This window comes from Talpa europaea (assembly GCF_964194135.1).
Source record: "Talpa europaea genome assembly, chromosome: 7".
Taxonomy (NCBI): Eukaryota; Metazoa; Chordata; class Mammalia; order Eulipotyphla; family Talpidae; genus Talpa; species Talpa europaea.
The window spans coordinates 9,170,762-9,188,041 of record NC_140074.1 but is presented as its reverse complement, the minus strand read 5'-3'; the positions used below and the strand labels follow the sequence as shown (position 1 = coordinate 9,188,041).

Below are 17,280 nucleotides of genomic sequence, written 5' to 3'. Positions count from 1 at the left end.
AGTTATCTACCCCCACACATAATTTAGGAGATACATCTCATGGCATTCGTGACCAAATCAGATGATTCATAGGTCGTCACTTGAAGAAGTTCCCCTTAATGACAAATGTCTCTAGGGTCTGTTTTATATCTCTGTTCCTCAGGCTGTAGATGAAGGGGTTCAGCATGGGGGTGATGACTGTGTACATCACAGAGGAGATCATGTCTTTGTCTCTGGAGGTGGATGATGAGGACAAGTAAACTCCTGCAGCGGTCCCACAGTACAAAGACACAACAGAAAGGTGGGAGCCACAGGTAGAGAAGGCTTTGAGGAGACTTTTAGTGGAGGGTACCCTCAGGATAGTGGTCCCTATACAGACATAGGAGCCTAGGATGCCACCCACACACACGGTAAAGAGCAATCCTGCCTCAGTGAAGATGACCAACTACCTGAGGGACACCTCTGAGCAGCTCATCTTTAGGAGTGCAGAGAGGTCACAGAAGAAGTTGGGGATGTTACTGTCACCACAGAAGGACACTTGGATCAAGAGCAGAGTGTGCAGCAGAGAGTGGATCAGGCAAACTAACCAGGATCCCACTACGAAGGAGACACACAGCTCCTGCTTCATGATGGTGGTGTAGTGGAGGGGCTGACAGATGGCCACGTACCTGTCAAAGGCCATGACTGCAAGAAGGAGACTGTCAAGACCAGCAAAGAACAAAAAGAAATACATCTGAGAAATATATCCTCTGTAGGAGATGGATAGTTGCTGTGCCTGCATGTTCCACAGCATCTTGGGGACCTGACAGATGAGAAGGAGACATCAGAGAAGGTCAAGTGGCTGAGGAAGAAGTACATGGGGGTGTGGAGGCACGAGTCCAGCCTGATGAGCAGGATGATGAGCAGATTCCCCAGCAGGGTGGTCAGGTACATGCCCAGAAACAGGGTGAGGAACAGAACCTGGTGCCCTGGACGGATGGGAGCCCCAGAAGGAGGAACTTGGACACGCTGCTCTGGTTCTCCCACTTCATGTTGCTCATGTCTCTGCCGGGGATGAAGGAAAGGAGAGGTTTGAAGTCTAGAATTTTTCTCAATGACTTGCCAATATCCTTTTTACATGAAGGCATATAAAGGCATTTTTTTTTTCATTATATAAATTATTTATTTATTTAAAAATAAATTTTATTTTTATATTCCCCATACAATTACAATCCCCTTATTTTGACCCCAATCCCTCCCCTCCCCGCCTCCCACCCCCCCATAGAGTGTCTCTGGTTCATAGTTTTTTGTTGATTTTGATTATCACTTTCTTATAGTTATTCATTTTCCTGGTCCCTTATTTAAGTTTTCTAGATTCCTGCTATGAGTGAGACCATCTGGTATTTTTCTTTTCCATGATCTGTTTATTGCTCACACCTGTGGATGTGTGGCTCCATCTGTCACAGTGAGCTTCATGGTTGTAAGACCTCACAATACCCAGCAAAGTATCTTCCACGAACCAGAGGGCATTCTTTTCTATTCCACAAACATGTCTTGAACAACTTCCTTGGCCCAGGCCCCCCACAAAGCACTGAGTCCATAACAGCAAGCAGGAAATGCAGCCTCTACCTTCAAGGAGTTTCCATCTTTCTATCATTGCAGGTCACAGGACAGTACCTGGCACGCATGGCAAAGTCATGAGATGGGCAGCAGGAGAGAATCCATAACTTCCTCTTTTTTTTTTTTTAATAGAGGCATGTTTTTATTTATTTATTTATTATTATATTTGTTTGTTTGTTTTGTTTATACATGTACTGGGCACAGTCAGAAGCGCGGGAGGGTGAGAGAATTCATCAGAGCCAGAGTGCGCAGTAGAGCAGGCAGAAGGACTGAAGTACACTGCTGAGGGGAGCAGCGGGCGGCAGGAGAGGTCTGCGCACCATGTGGGACCCTCCTCCGGTGGCCGGGGAGCAGCCGGGGATCGAACAGGCACCGCAGAGGCCGCGGGCAGCTTCGCAACCCAGCGCTCAACCGCTGCGCCACCGGGGAGGCCCCCATAACTTCCTCTTAAAGAGACCTGAAATTCTCTAATCTGGAAAAGAATACCTGGTGATTTCTCACAAGCTAGAGTGAAATTGGCAGGATGCAACTGATCAGAGATATTGCTATTCCCTGTCAACAAATGTCCATACAGGATCCTAACCAAACTAAAATAATAATATTGAAATATTTGTCTTTAACCTACAGCATGCCAGACTCTACACCCATGGTTCCATATGCACTTTCTACCTAAATCCTAGACATAGCCCTAACACAGCAACAGTATAAATCCTATTTGAGGGCCTCCCCAATCGTGCAGCGGATTGAGCGCAGAGCTGTGAAGCTGTCCACAGTCTCTGCAGTGCGGGTTCGTTTCCCGGCCAGCCAGGGAGATTCCCACATTGTGGGACAGACCTCTCCTGTCATGCCCGCTGCTCTCCTCAGCAGTGTATGTCGGTCCTTCTGCCTGTTTTGCTCCCTGCTCTGTCTCTGGTGAATTCTCTCACTTGTACCCCAGTGCTTGTACCCCAGTGCTTGTGTAAATAAACAAATATGAAAAAAAGTCCTATTTTAACTACGAGGAACAAAATATACATTTTTGATATGTGCAAAGATACATCAATAATCAGAAGAAAAGGCTAAATCACAATATATCTCTCTGGCCAGATTTCAGCTTTTAACCCCCTGCATACATGTCACACCCCCAGTTATTAGAATAAGGCGACATGTTGTGTGATGTCATTATCTTTCCTTTGTCTGAGAGTTATCAGTCATTTCTGGTGCATCATACACCAGTAAGCACATTTACAAAGTGCTTTCACATACTTTAATTCCAAATAATTATATTGGAGATTATACAATATATAAGGTAATTATACCTTCATCTCAGAAATGTGAAAAGACTCAGGAAAAGATATAATGACCAATGAGGTCTCCTAGTTCTCTGATGGTGGATGCCAGATGCACCCTTCCTTTGGCAGAGAGCTTAGTTAGGATTAGACACACACACGCATACAAACACACATTGAGGAGGGATCTGCACTGACTCTCTCAAGCAGGGAGCAGGACAGCAAGGCCTCGTCTGGGACCATGAGCTTGCTGAGGGCTCTGCTTATTTGGGTTCAAAGCCACCGAGAGGACAGTGTCTGGACCCCCATGTGGAGGCCTGGGTGTCCACTGACTTGTGCTGTTACCTCACTGAGAAACAGAGGAAATAAGCAGGAACCAGCTGGATCAACTGGGTCCTTGATCGGTGGAGGTGGTGGTGGGGTGATTTACGAGGAAGATGCTGGGTCCGAGGCCTGGAGTGATCAGGCTGTGTTCTCCAGTGTGTGAGGGGCTTGCAAGGGCCCCTGTTCCTAGACTTATACTTGTCCTGCCCCAGACAGCAGTGAAGTGGGTGTCTCCATCACACAGACACTGGCTTGGGGAATGATAATAAAAATCCTCACCACTTCTAAGCACCAATCATGAGCCAGGTGAGATGCTGGATAGCCTGTTTGCATTGGCTCATTAATTCCTAGAAGAGCAAGTATGTGGGAGTAGTTACCCTCCTTTCCCATGGAGGGGTCTCAGTGTCAGAGAGCAAACATAAGGGCCAGATTGTGAGTGGCCCCCTTGGAAACTGAGCAGGCATTGAGCTCCCATCCATTAGTATGTGACACCTGCACGGGGGGGAGCCCTGAGTGGACCTTCCTCTCACTGCAGAGCATGACCCTTGTGAGCGGCCACTAAAGTGTCAGTGAGGATGGCATGTGGGCCTCATGCCATGGACGGTGCCCCACAGAAACACTGCCTATAATGAAAACAACAAAACACAACCGCACACACTATCCTTGGAGTGACAGGCATATGTCAGTTTTCTTATAAACAAAACACAACATCACAGCTACCACTTGACTCTGTAACAATTTCATCCTCCTTCCTCTGTGCCAGAGTGGGCAGCACATCTTCTCTCTTTACACTCTGCAATCTCTTTACTTACCTGTAGGAGTAGCCAGATGAACATGTGGGAGTTATGCAGCAGGGAGGGCTGGTGTTTGGGATAAAAGGACTGGTTAAGAGACTGAGGATCACACCCAGAAGTGGTCTGCACTTGCCTAATGTGGACCCACTTGATGCTTGAGCTCTGGGCCAAGGAGGAAAAGAATTCATTGTGTCATTTACCTCTCTCTGTCTCTACCTCTGTCTTTTTCAATCTCCATCTCTCAGTCTATGTATGTATAAATATGTATGTACATGCAAAATTCTGGCAGGAGACATATTTTTACCTACATTACAAGCAAAGACCCATAAGGAATCCATAGGAAGAAACATATTTTTTTTAAAATAAATTTTATTTTTGTATTCCCCATACAATTGTAGCCCCCCCATTCTGGCCGCAATACCTCCCCTCTCGCCCCCGCCCCCCTAAAAGTGTCTCTGGTTCATAGTTTTTTGTTGATTTTGATTTTCACTTTCTTATAATTATTCATTTTCCTGGTCCCTTATTTAAGTTTTCTAGATTCCTGCTATGAGTGAGACCATCCGGTATTTTCCTTTTTCTTTCTGGCTTATTTCGCTGAGCATGATCCCTTCCAGCGCCATCCATGTTGCTGCAAATTGCATGTGTTTATCTTTTTTGAATGCTGAGTAATATTCCATGGTATATATGTACCACATCTTCTTGATCCAGTCATCTATTTTTGGGCATTTGGGCTGTTTCCAAAGCTTAGCTATTGTAAACAGTGCTGCTATAAACATAGGGGTGCAGGTGTTCTTTGGAATGGATGTTTCTGTGTCCTTTGGGTAAATACCTAGGAGTGGAATTGCTGGATCATATGGAAGCTCTATGTTTAGTAGGTCCAGAAATCTCCACACAGCTCTCCACAGTGGTTGGACCAGTTTGTACTCCCACCAACAGTGCAGAAGAACCCCACCAACTGGGAGAACATTTTTGCACCCAACACTAATGATAAAGGACTGATCACAAAAATCTGCAAAGAGCTGATGAGACTCAACAACAACAAAGAAAATAATCCAGTCAAAAAATGGGTAGAAGAGCTAAAAAGAAACTTCTCTGAAGAGGAAATGCAAATGGCCAACAGGCATATGAAAAAATGTTCAACATCACTTGTCATCAGGGAAATGCAAATCAAAATTACCATGAGATACCATCTTACACCAGTGAGAATGGCACATATTAAAAAAACTAGCAACAACAAATGTTGGCGAGGGTGTGGAGAAAACATATTTTTTTACTCGTTGAATTCACAGCACAGTCTGACCTGCCATTCTTGCTAAGTCAATGACTGTCTAATCAGCGTCTGTGTCTTCAGCTACTGTTGTGGACACCAGGAAAAAAACACACAGTAAATCTCTGCGAGCCTATGACCTCCTGACTCTGTGTCTGCCCTTGAACTTCAGAGCAATAGCCAGGAGGGTGCTAATTTATAAACCATGAGAGGACAAAGAATCAGTGCCTAAACTCTTGGTGGAAAAATGCCTGGAGTCTAATTGCCTACAATTCCTGTCAGACCTTGGGGAGGAACCTGTGCAGAGGCCAAAGGGACACTGGGAGCCACCTGGGAGGGTGTCTCTGGTGCAGGGGCACTCTGGGTTGCCCATAGATCCAGATGCGAAGGAGGATGACTTAATCATCTTCCAATGCCCATGTGGCCAATGCCCAGGTCAGACAGCACTGGATGCTGGGCTCTGCCTGTCATGCATTGTTGCACTGAACATGTCAAGTAACTTCTCTCCTCAGGCTTGTTTCTTAAGTTGTCTTAATCTTGTTTTACTTTAAAGGGCAGATAATCACAGAATAGTCAGTATGAAGTTTTTATTAAAGTTATATGAGATCATTCCTGTTAAGAACACATTAACGCTAGTTCTTTATGTATATTCCAAGAAAGAAGAAGTAAATATATGATCATTGATGTTGATATAGTATTGATATGAATGAATGACTCAGTTAGTTGATTTATAATTTGAAAAGTCAGTTGCAGTTCTATATGCAAACAATAGGTTAGAAGAGAGAAAAATGAAGAAAATCATCTCATTCACAATTACACAGAGAGAACAGAATTCCTAAGGTTAAACTTAAGAAAGGAGGTGAAGGATCCACACAATGAAAACTATAAGGCATTATTAAGAGAATTATGGATTGGGGCACAGCAGATCTCTCCTCGCTCACCTGCTGCTGCTCTTAGAAGTGTGTTTGAATTAATCTGCCTATTCAATTTTCCCCTCTGTCTCTGAGAAATTCTTTCACCCTGCACTTTTGGTATACACCCGATTCCTCCTCACCAAAAAAAGAAGATATTGACTGGAAGAATTAACATTCTAACATAGACATACTACCCAAAGAAATATATAGATTGAATTCTATCCTGGTGTTAGGTTTGGTGTGAAAACATATATTTTTAGAGATTTGAAATGATAACCCCTCAACCAAATGTGATAATGTAAACCAATGTAAAAAATGCAAACCAAGGTAAATAAACAGCATACATATGAATTAAAAATCAATTAAGGACTTGGATATAAGTCCCCAAACCATAAAATACAAAGAAGACACCAGAGATGATACATTTCATCACATCGACCATGCAGACATCTTTAGGGAATTGACCCCTGCAACAAGGGTAAAAACAACAAAAATAAATAATTAGAACTAAAGGAAATTAAAAAGATTTGTACAGTAAAAGAAAATACTGGCATATAAAAAGACAGTCTACTAAGTGGGAGATTATATTTATACATTACAAACTAATAAGGGAGCTTATGTAAGGTATACAAGAACCCATTCGACTTGACAACAAAAAGCCAAAACAGGGCCTCCCTGGGTGCAGAGTGGGTTAGCACCATGCTGTGAAGCTGTCTGTACCTTTACAGCGTGGGTTCTATTCCTGGCCGGCTGGGGAGAGTCTCTCGTTGAGAGGCAGACTTCTCCTGCCTAGCCAGTGCTCCCCTCAGCAGTATTATTAATCCATCTGCCTGTTCTGCTCCCTGCTCTGTCTCTGGTGAATCCTCTCACACTCCTGAGCCTCTGAACTCTACCCCAGTTCTTGCATAATTAAATAAATATTTATATATATATATTTAAAAATATATGTACATGAACCCAAAACAACCCTACTACAACATGGGCAAAAGATTGCAATAGATACTTCTCCAAAGAAACTATACAATTGGTCAATGAATATATGGGGAAAAAAAATCTTGTCTTCACTCTAGTAAAGGAAATGCAAATCAAAACCACAATGAGAAATGATGCACTCTTGTGAGAATGGCCATATTTAAAAGAACAGAATCAAAAAATGGTGAGCATACGAAAAAAAAAAAAAAGAACTCATCCATGGTCAGAATGCAAGTTGGTGCAGCCTCTATGAAATGGTATGGAGCTTTCTTCAGAAAATATAAAAATGAAAATCCCTTATGATCATTGCACATCTCCATCAGGCATTTACCCTAGATATGAAATCTCTATAACAAAAAGACTTATGCAACTGTATATTCATAGCAGTGCTGGCCACAAGTGCCCAGTCATGGAACCAACCTAAGTGCCCATCAACAGACAAATAAGTAAAGAAATTGTAGAATACCTGTGCTTGGTGGATTATAAGACACTGCAACGTGGATGGCCTCAAGGTGGTGATGGTAAGTGAAATAAGCCATACAATGAAAGGCAGATACTAGGCGGTTTTACTTATTTATGGAGGTGTGAATGGGTGCAGGGGCTAGGACAAATATGGGTGGTTTGGTGGATGGAGGTGGAATATGGGCACATGTGGAGGGGTAAAAATATGTATCACAATTACATAATATTTTTAAATTAAAAGGGCTCTATCACAGTATTTCCCAATTCCATAGTGTAAGTATTCCCATTACAGCTGACTTCAATCTACCAGCATGTTACTGTAGAGTAGGGAGGAGCTATAAACCATCAACTTGAAGATGAGGCAAACGGCTCAGCTTCTCACTACATAACATCAGTCCACTGGGAGCAGATCATGAAGCTACATCTATGTCGTCATAACATAACAGACAGAATACATATGAGACACTGACAAATCTCAAATGGAAGGCAACCCACATTTCCAATTGTGTGAAATATTTTTATAAGATTTTGCACATAACTTGTAAGAGATTAAAAAAAAAGCATAATGAAGTAATGAGGATAAAGTTTATTTAACAAACCAAGTTACCAAATTTGACCTAGTGACGCATTAACATCATTGACAAGAGAAGGCATGTTCTTTCCAAGTTACATGGAGTTATCAACCCTCTCACATAATCTTAGGAGACACATCTCATGGTGCTCGTGACTAAAGTCAAATGATTTACAGGTCATCATTTAAAGGTAATCTTACTGACAAATGTCTCTAAGGCCTGCTTTATATCTCTATTCCTCAGGCTGTAGATGAAGGGGTTCAGCATGGGGGTGATGACCGTGTACATCACAGAGGCAAACATGTCTTTGTCTCTGGAGGTGGATGAGGAGAAGAAGTAAACTCCTGCAGCGGTCCCATAGTATAAAGACACGACAAGCAGGTGGGAGCCACAGGTAGAGAAGGCTTTAAAGAGACTTTTAGTGGAGGGGACCCTCAGGACAGTAGTCGCTACACGGACATAGGAGCCCAGGATGCCACCCAAACACACGGAACCGACCAATCCTGCTTCGGTGAAGATGACCAACTCATTGAGGGACACGTCTGAGCAGCTCATCTTCAGGAGTGCAGGGAGGTCACAGAAGAAGTGGGGGATGGTATTGTCAGCACAGAAGGAGACTTGGATCAAGAGCAGGGTGTGCAACAGAGAGTGGATGAGGCAAACAAACCAGGATCCCGCTACTAAGGAGACACACAGCTCCTGCCTCATGATGGTGAAGTAGTGGAGGGGTTGACAGATGGCCACGTACCTGTCAAAGGCCATCACTGCAAGGAGAAAACTGTCAAGAGTGGCAAAGAACAATAAGAAATACATCTGGGAAATACATCCTCTATAGGAGATGGACAGTTGCTGAGTGTGCATGTTCGTGAGCATCTTAGGGATAGTAACAGATGAGAAGGACACATCAGTGAAGGCCAAGTGGCTGAGGAAGAAGTACATGGGGGTGTGGAGGCGGGAGTCCAGCCTGATGAGCAGGATGATGAGCAGGTTGCCCAGCACCGTGGTCAGGTACATGCCCAGGAACAGGGCAAAGAACAGGCCCCGCTGCTCTGGATGGATGGGGAGCCCCAGGAGGAGGAACTCGGACACGCTGCTCTGGTTCTCCCACCTCATACTCTTCATGTCTCTGCCCGTGATGAAAGAAAGAAGGAGAAGTAGGAAGTCTAGAATTATCTGCAGTGACTGGGCAATAACCTTTTTACATGAAGGCATGAGTTTTTAACGATGATGTGTTCACTGCTCACCCTGTGGATTCCTGAATCACAGTCTGTCACAGCGGGCTTAGTACATAACACTCACGATACCGTACAAAGCTTTCCTTCCAGGGAACCAGAGGGCATTTTTCTCTATTCCACAATATGTCTTGAACGACTGCCTTGACCAAGGCTCCTCACAAAGCACTGATTCATAACAGCAAGCAGGAAATGCAGCCTCTACCTTCAAGGATTTTCCATCTTTCTATCATTGCAGGTCACATGACAGTACCTGGCACACATGGCAAAGTCATGAGATGGGCAGCAGGAGAGAATCCACAACTCCCTCTTGAAGAGACCTACACAATCTAAACTGGAAATTAATAGCTAGTGATTTCTCATAAGTTAGAGTGAAATTGGCAGCATGTAACTGATCAGAGATATTGCTATTCCCTGTCAACAAAAGTCCATCTAGGATCCTAAGCAAACTCTATTAATGTCAAATATTTCTCTTTAACCTACAGCATGCCAGACTCTACACCTATGGTTTCATATGCAGTTTCTACTTAAATCCTAGGCATAGCCCTAATAAAGCAACAAGGCCACCCCTGTGGCGCTGCAGATTTAGGGCGGGCTTGAAGCTGCCCGCAGCCTCTGCAGTCTGGATTCTCGGCTCGCCAGGGAGACTCCAACATCGTGTAGCAGACCTCTCCTGTCAGGCCCGCAGCTCCCCTCAGCGTTGTTGAGCCCTCTGCCTGTTCTGCTCCCTGCTCTGTCTCTGGTGAATTCTCTTACCCTCACGCGCCTCTGGTTGTATCCCATTTCTTGTATATATAAATAAATCTTTAAAAAAATACTATTTTAACTATGAGGAACAAAATATACATTCTAAGTGTGCAAAGATACATCAATAATAGGCAAAAAAGGCTAAATCACAATATATCTCTCTGGCTGGATTCCAGCTTTTAACTCTCTGCATACATGTCACACTCCTAGCAGTTAGAATAAGGAGACAGGCTGTGTGATGTCATTTGTCATTCCTCTGTCTGAGAGTTATCAGTCATTTCTGGTGCATCCTACACCAGTAAGCACATTTACAAAGTGCTTTCACATACTTTAATTTCAAATAATTAATGTATATCAGAGATTATAGGATAGAGAAGGTAAATATACCCTTCATTTCAGAAATGTGAAAAGACTCAGGACAAAGATATCATGGCCAATGAGGTCTCTTAGTTCTCTGATGGTGGATTCCAGATGCACCCTTCCTTTGGCAGAGAGCTTAGTTACGATAAGACACAACACAAACACAAACACACAAACACACAATGAGGAGGCATCCGCACTGACTCAAGCAGGGGTGCAGGACAGCAAGGCCTCCTCAGGGACCATGAACTGGCTGAGGGCTCTGCTTATCTGGGTTCACGGCCCCAGAGAGGACAGTGTCTCGACCCCCATGTGGAGGCCTGTCTGCCCACTCACGTGGGCTGTGTCAGCCTCACTGAGAAACAGAGGAAACAAGCAGGAACCAGCTGGACCAACTGGCTCCTTGATTCAGTGGAGGTGGTAGAGGCTGATTTGTGAGGAAGGTTCTGGGTCTCCAGCCCTGGAGTAATCAGACTGAGTTCTCCAGTGTGTGAGGGGCGTGCACAGGTCCCTGTTCTTAGACTTATACTCGTCCTGCCCCAGACAGCAGTGAAGTGGGGTCTCCATCACAAAGAGATACCGGCTTGGGAATGATAATAAAAATCCTCAGCACTTCTGAGCACCAATCATGAGCCAGGCGACATGCCTGATAGACTGCTTGCATTGGCTCATTAATTCCTCAGAACAGCAAGTATGTGGGAGTAGTTACTCTCCTTTCTCAGGGAGGGTCTCAATGTCAGAGAGCAAACATAAGGGCCAGACTGTGAGTGGGCCCCATTGGAAACTGAGCAGGCACTGAGCTCCCATCCATTAGTATGTGATATCTGTCCAGTGGGGGAGACCGACTGACCCTTCCTCTCAATGCAGAGCATGACCCTTGTGAATGGCCACTAAAGTATCAGTGAGGATGGCAAATGGGCCCCATGCCATGGACGGTGCCCCAAGAAACACTGCCTGTAATGAAAACATCAAAACACAACCGCACACACTATCCTTGGAGTGACAGGCATATGTCAGTTTTCTTACAAACAAAACACGTCATCACAGCTACCACTTGACTCTGTAACAATTTCATCCTCCTTCCTCTACCGCTCATGGATAAATGCAGGACCTCTGCTCCAGAGTGGGCAGCACATCTTCTTTCTATACCTTCTGCAAACTCTTTACTTACCTGTAGGAGTAGCCAGAAGAACATGTGGGAGTTATGCAGCACGGAGGGCAGGTGTTTGAGATCAAAGGACTGGTTAAGAGACTGCAGATCACACCCAGAAGTGGTCTCCACTTGCCTAATGGGGACACATTTGATGCTTGAGCTCTGGGCCAGAGAGCTCTGTCTCTGTCTCTACCTCTGTCTTTTTCAATCTCCATCTCTAAGTCTATGTATGTATAAATATGTATGTACATACAAAATTCTGGCAGGAGACATATTTTTACCTACATTACAAGCAAAGACCCATAAGGAATCCATAGGAAGAAACATAATTTTTTTTCCTCTTTGAATTCACAGCACAGTCTGAACTGCCATTCTTTAAGTCATTGACCCTCTAATCAGCGTCTGTGTCCTCAGCTTCTGTTGTGGGCACCAGGCAAAAAGCAAGAATCAAATCTCTGTGAGCCTATGACCTACTGACTATCTGTGTCTGCCCTTGAACTTCAGAGCAATAGCCAGGAGGATGCTATTTTATAAAGCACGAGAGGACAAAGAAATAGTCCCTAAACTCTTGGTGGAAAAATGCCCGGAGTCTAATTGCCCACAATTCCCGTCAGACCTTGGGGAGGATCCTGTGTAGAGGCCAAAGGGATACTGGGAGCCACCTGGGAGGGTGTCTCTGGTTCAGGGACACTCTGGGTTGCCCATAGATCCAGATGCGAAGCAGGATGACTTAATCAACTTCCAATGCCCATGTGGCCAATGCACTGGTCAGACAGCACTGGATGCTGGGCTCTGCCTGACATTCATTGTTGTACTGAACATGTCAAGTAACTTCTCTCCTCAGGCTTGTTTCTTAAGTTGTTTTAATCTTGTTTTACTTTAAAGGGCAGATAATCACAGTATAGTCAGTATGAAGTATTTATTAAAGTTATATGAGATAATTCCTGTTAAGAACACATTAGTGCTAATTCTTTATGTATATTCCAAGGAAGGAGAAGTAAATATACGATCATTGATGTTGATATAGTATTGATATGAATGAATGACTCAGTTAGTTGATTTATAATTTGAAAAGTCAGTTGCAGTTCTATATGCAAACAATAGCTAGAAGAGAGAAAAATGAAGAAAATCATCTCATTCACAATTACACAGAGAGAATAGTATTCCTAGGAATAAACTTACGAAAGGAGGTGAAGGAGCCACACAATGAAACCATAAGGCTTTATAAAGAGAATTATGGATTGGGGCACAGCAGATCTCTCCTGCCTCACCTGCTACTGCTCTTAGCACTGTGGTTCAATAAATCTGCCTGTTCAATTTTCCCCTCTGTCTCTGATGAATTCTTTCACCCATGCTTGTTTGGCATACACCGGATTCTCCCCCACCATAAAAAGAAGATATTGATTGGAAGAATTTACATTACTGACATAGACAGACTCCCCAAAGAAATACATAGATTGAATTTAATTCTGGTGGTAGTTATGGAGTGAAAACATGTATTTGTTGAGATTTGAAATGATAACCCTTAAAACAAATGCAATAATGTAATGTTTATTTATTTAATATAAATAAACAGCATATAAATAAATAATCAATTAACGACTTGGATATAAGACCCCAAACTATAAAATACAAGGAAGACACCAGAGATGACATGTCATCACATCGACCATGCAGACACCTTTAGGGATTTGACCCCTAAAACAAGGGTAAATACAACAAAAATAAATAATTAGAACTAAAGGAAATTTAAAAGATTTGTACAGTAAAAGTAAATACTAGCATATTAAAAAGACAGTCTACTAAGTGGGAGAATATATTTACACATTACACAACTAATAAGGGATCATATGTAAGGTATACAAGAACCCATTCAACCTGCCAACAAAAACCTAACACAGGGCCTTCCAGGAGCCAAGTGGGTTTATCAGCCTGCTGTGAAGCTGTCCTCCCCCTCTGCAGCGCAGGTTCGATTCCTGGCCGGACAGGGAAATACCCACATGGCGTGGCAGACCTCTCCTGGCTCGCCTGCTGCTCCCTTCAGCAGTGTTATTGGTCTGTCTGCCTGTTCTGCTCCCTGCTCTGTCTCTGGTGAATCCTCTCACCCTGCCACGCCTCTGACCAGTACCCCAGCTCTTGTATAACTGAATAAATCTTTCTCTCCCCCCACACCGTGTGTGTGTGTGTGTGTGTGTATGTATATACATATATATATGTATATATATATGTGTATTATATATATATATATGTGTATATATATATATATATGTGTGTGTGTATTAACCCAAAACAACCAAACTACAAAATGGGCATATGATTGCAACAGATACTGCTCAAAGAAAATATACAGTTGGTCAATGGATATATGGGAAATAAGTTTATCTTCACTCTAATAAAGGAAAAGCTAATCAAACGACAATGAGATATTGCCTCACTCTCGTGAGAATGGCCATATTTAAAAGAATGGAAGGAAAAACTGGTGAGGATATGGAAAAAAAAAAGAACTCATCCATGGTCAGAATGCAAGTTGGTGCAGCCTCTACAGAAATGGTATGGAGCTTTCTTCAGAAATACAAACAATGAAAATCCCATATGATCACTGCTCATCTCCATCAGGCATTTACCCTAGATATGAAATCTCTAATACAAAAAGAGTTATGCACCCATATATTCATAGCAGTGCTGGCCACAAGTGCCAGTCATGGAACCAACCTAAGTGCCCATTGACAAATAGGTAAAGAAATTGTAGAATACATGTGCTTGGTGGAATACTACACACTGCAACATGGATGGCCTAAGGTGGTGATGTTAACTGAAATAAGTCATAAAGAGAAAGGCAGATACTGGGTGGAATATATATATGGAATAAATATATTCGATATATCTATGGAATATAAATAACCAAACAGCATAAACTGACAAAATGCAGCAAAAAAATCATCTTGAACTAAGGGAAAAAAACACTATTTGTTATCAGAGAGAACAAGCTGGTGTGAGCAGGAAGTGGGGGGAGGGGCTGGGGCATTGGCATGGGTGGTTTGGTGGATGGTGGTGGAATATGGGCACGTGTGAAGAGTAAAAATTTTAATAACTTTTAAATTAAAAAGAGCCCTGTCACAGATGTTCCATAGTGTAAGTGTTCCCATTGCAGCTGACTGCAACTTACCAACATGTCATCCTAGAGTTGGGAAGAGCTGTGAACAATCAACTTGAAGATGAGGCAAATCTGGTCACCCCCCACCAAATAAATCCAGTCCACTGGGAGCAGACATGAAGCTAGATCTGTGTCTTCATAACATAACAGAAAAAATACACATATGAACAGTGACATATCTCCTAAGTAGAAGGCAACACACATTTGCAATTGGGTGAAATATTTTTAAAAGGTTTTGCGCATAACTTTCAAGAGATGAAAAAAAGAGAGAACAATGTAATGAGGATAATGAATATTTAACAAACCAAGTTACCAAATCTGACCTAGTTGATGCATTAACATTTCTGACAACAGAATGCATGTTCTTTTCATGTTTCATGGAATTATCTACCCTCTCACAATATTTATCACGTAAGTATCTACCCTCTCACATCTCATGGTGATTGTGACTCAAATCAGATGATTTATAAGTTGTCACTTGAAAAAATTAATCTTATTGACAAATGTCTCTAACGCCTGTTTTATCTCTATTCCTCAGGCTGTAGATGAAGGGGTTCAGCATGGGGGTGATGACCGTGTAAATCACAGAGGCGATCATGTCTTTGTCTCTGGAGGTGGATGAGGAGAAGAAGTAAACTCCTGTAGTGGTCCCATAGTATAAAGACACGACGAGGAGGTGGAGCCACAAGTAGAGAAGGCTTTAAAGAGACTTTTAATGGAGGAGACCCTCAAGGCAGTGGTCCCTATACGGACATAGGAGCCCAGGATGCCACCAAAAGGCAGGCTAAAGAGCAATCCTGCCTCAGTGAAGATGACCAACTCTTTGAGGGACATGTCTGAGCAGCTCATCTATAGGAATGCAGAGAGGTCACAGAAGAAGTTGGGGATGTTATTGTCACCACAGAAGGAAACTTGGATCAAGAGCAGAGTGTGCAACAGAGAGTGGATGAGGCAAAGAAACCAGGATCCCGCTACTAAGGAGACACACAGCTCCTGCCTCATGATGGTGGTGTAGTGGAGGGGCTGGCAGATGGACACGTACCTGTCAAAGGCCATCACTGAAAGAAGGAAACTGTCAAGACCGGCAAAGAACACAAATAAATACATCTGGGAAATACATCCTCTATAGGAGATGGACAGGTGCTGAGTGTGCATGTTCGTGAGCATCTTAGGGACAGTGACAGATGAGAAGGAGACATCAGAGAAGGCCAAGTGGCTGAGGAAGAAGAACATGGGGGTGTGGAGGCGCGAGTCCAGCCTTATGAGCAGGATAATGAGCAGGTTCCCCAGCACCGTGGTCAGGTACATGACCAGGAACAGGGCGAAGAACAGGCCCCGCTGCCCTGGATGGATGGGGAGCCCCAGGAGGAGGAACTCGGACACGCTGCTGTGGTTCTCCCACCTCATACTCTTCATGTCTCTGCCAGAGATGATGGAAAGGCGAGGAAGGAAGTCTAGAATTATCCGCAACAACTTGGCTATATCCTTTTTTTTTTTCTTTAAGATTTATTTATTTATTTATACAAGCACTGGGCACAGTCACAATCGCGGGAGGGTGAGAGAATTCACCAGAGCCAGAGCAGAGAGCAGAACAAGCAGAAGGACCAAAGTACACTGCTGAGGGGAGCAGCGGGCGGCAGAAGAGGTCTGCGCGCCATGTGGGACCCTCGCCTGGCAACTGGGGATTGAACTGGCGCTGCAGAGGCTGCGGGCAGCTTAGCCACTCAGCGCTCAACAGCTGCGCCACCAGGGAGGCCATGGTAATATCCGTTTTACATGAAGGCATGTAAAGGCATTTTTTACTCATGATCTGTTTATTGCTCACACCTGTGGATGTGGGTATCTGTCACAGCAGGCTCGATGGCATGTAAGACATCCGGATACCCTACAAAGCTTCTTTCCTTGGAACTAGAGGGCATTTTTCTCTACTAGAAATTTTCTCATTTAGAAATATGTCTTGAACAACTGCCTTGGGCTAGGCTCCCCACAAAGCACTGAGTTCATAACAGCAAGCAGGAAATGCAGCCTCTACCTTCAAGGAGTTTCTATCTTTCTATCATTGCAGGTCACATGACAGTAACTGGCACGCATGGCAAAGTCAGGATACGGGCAGCAGGAGAGAATCCATAACTTCCTCTTAAAGAGACCTACACAATCTAAACTGGAAATTAATAGCTAGTGATTTCTCACAAGCTAGAGTGATATTGGCAGGATGTAACTGATCAGAGATATTGTTATTCCCTGTCAGCAAAAGTCCATCCAGAATCCTAACCAAACTAAAGTAATAATGTCAAATATTTGTCTTTAACCTACAGCATGCCAGGCTCTACACCCATGGTTCCATATGCACTTTCTACCTAAATCCTAGATATAGCCCTAATAAAGCAACATTATAAATCCCATTTTAGGGCCTCCCCGGTGGTGTAGCGGGTTGCACACAGAGCTGTGACGCTGTCCGCAGTCTCTATAGTGCAGGTTCGATT

General features: G+C 43.6%; 2 protein-coding genes across 2 annotated transcripts; both read right to left on the bottom strand.

The window, feature by feature from the left end:
- Positions 1-76: 76 nt before the first annotated feature.
- Positions 77-9,264, bottom strand: LOC311172809 (olfactory receptor 1J4-like; the record flags this gene model as incomplete). The annotated part of the gene is given in 3 exon segments (XM_084236337.1): positions 77-424; positions 428-647; positions 8,900-9,264. Coding segments are annotated over 3 exon segments (933 nt in total).
- A 6,382-nt stretch (positions 9,265-15,646) lies between these two features.
- On the bottom strand, positions 15,647-16,659 carry LOC311172808 (olfactory receptor 1J1-like; the record flags this gene model as incomplete). The annotated part of the gene is made up of 1 exon (XM_084236336.1): positions 15,647-16,659. Exon 1 carries the CDS (start codon positions 16,211-16,213, stop codon positions 15,647-15,649), a length of 567 nt encoding a protein of 188 aa, XP_084092462.1. The 5' UTR covers positions 16,214-16,659.
- Between the last annotated feature and the right edge of the window lie 621 nt (positions 16,660-17,280).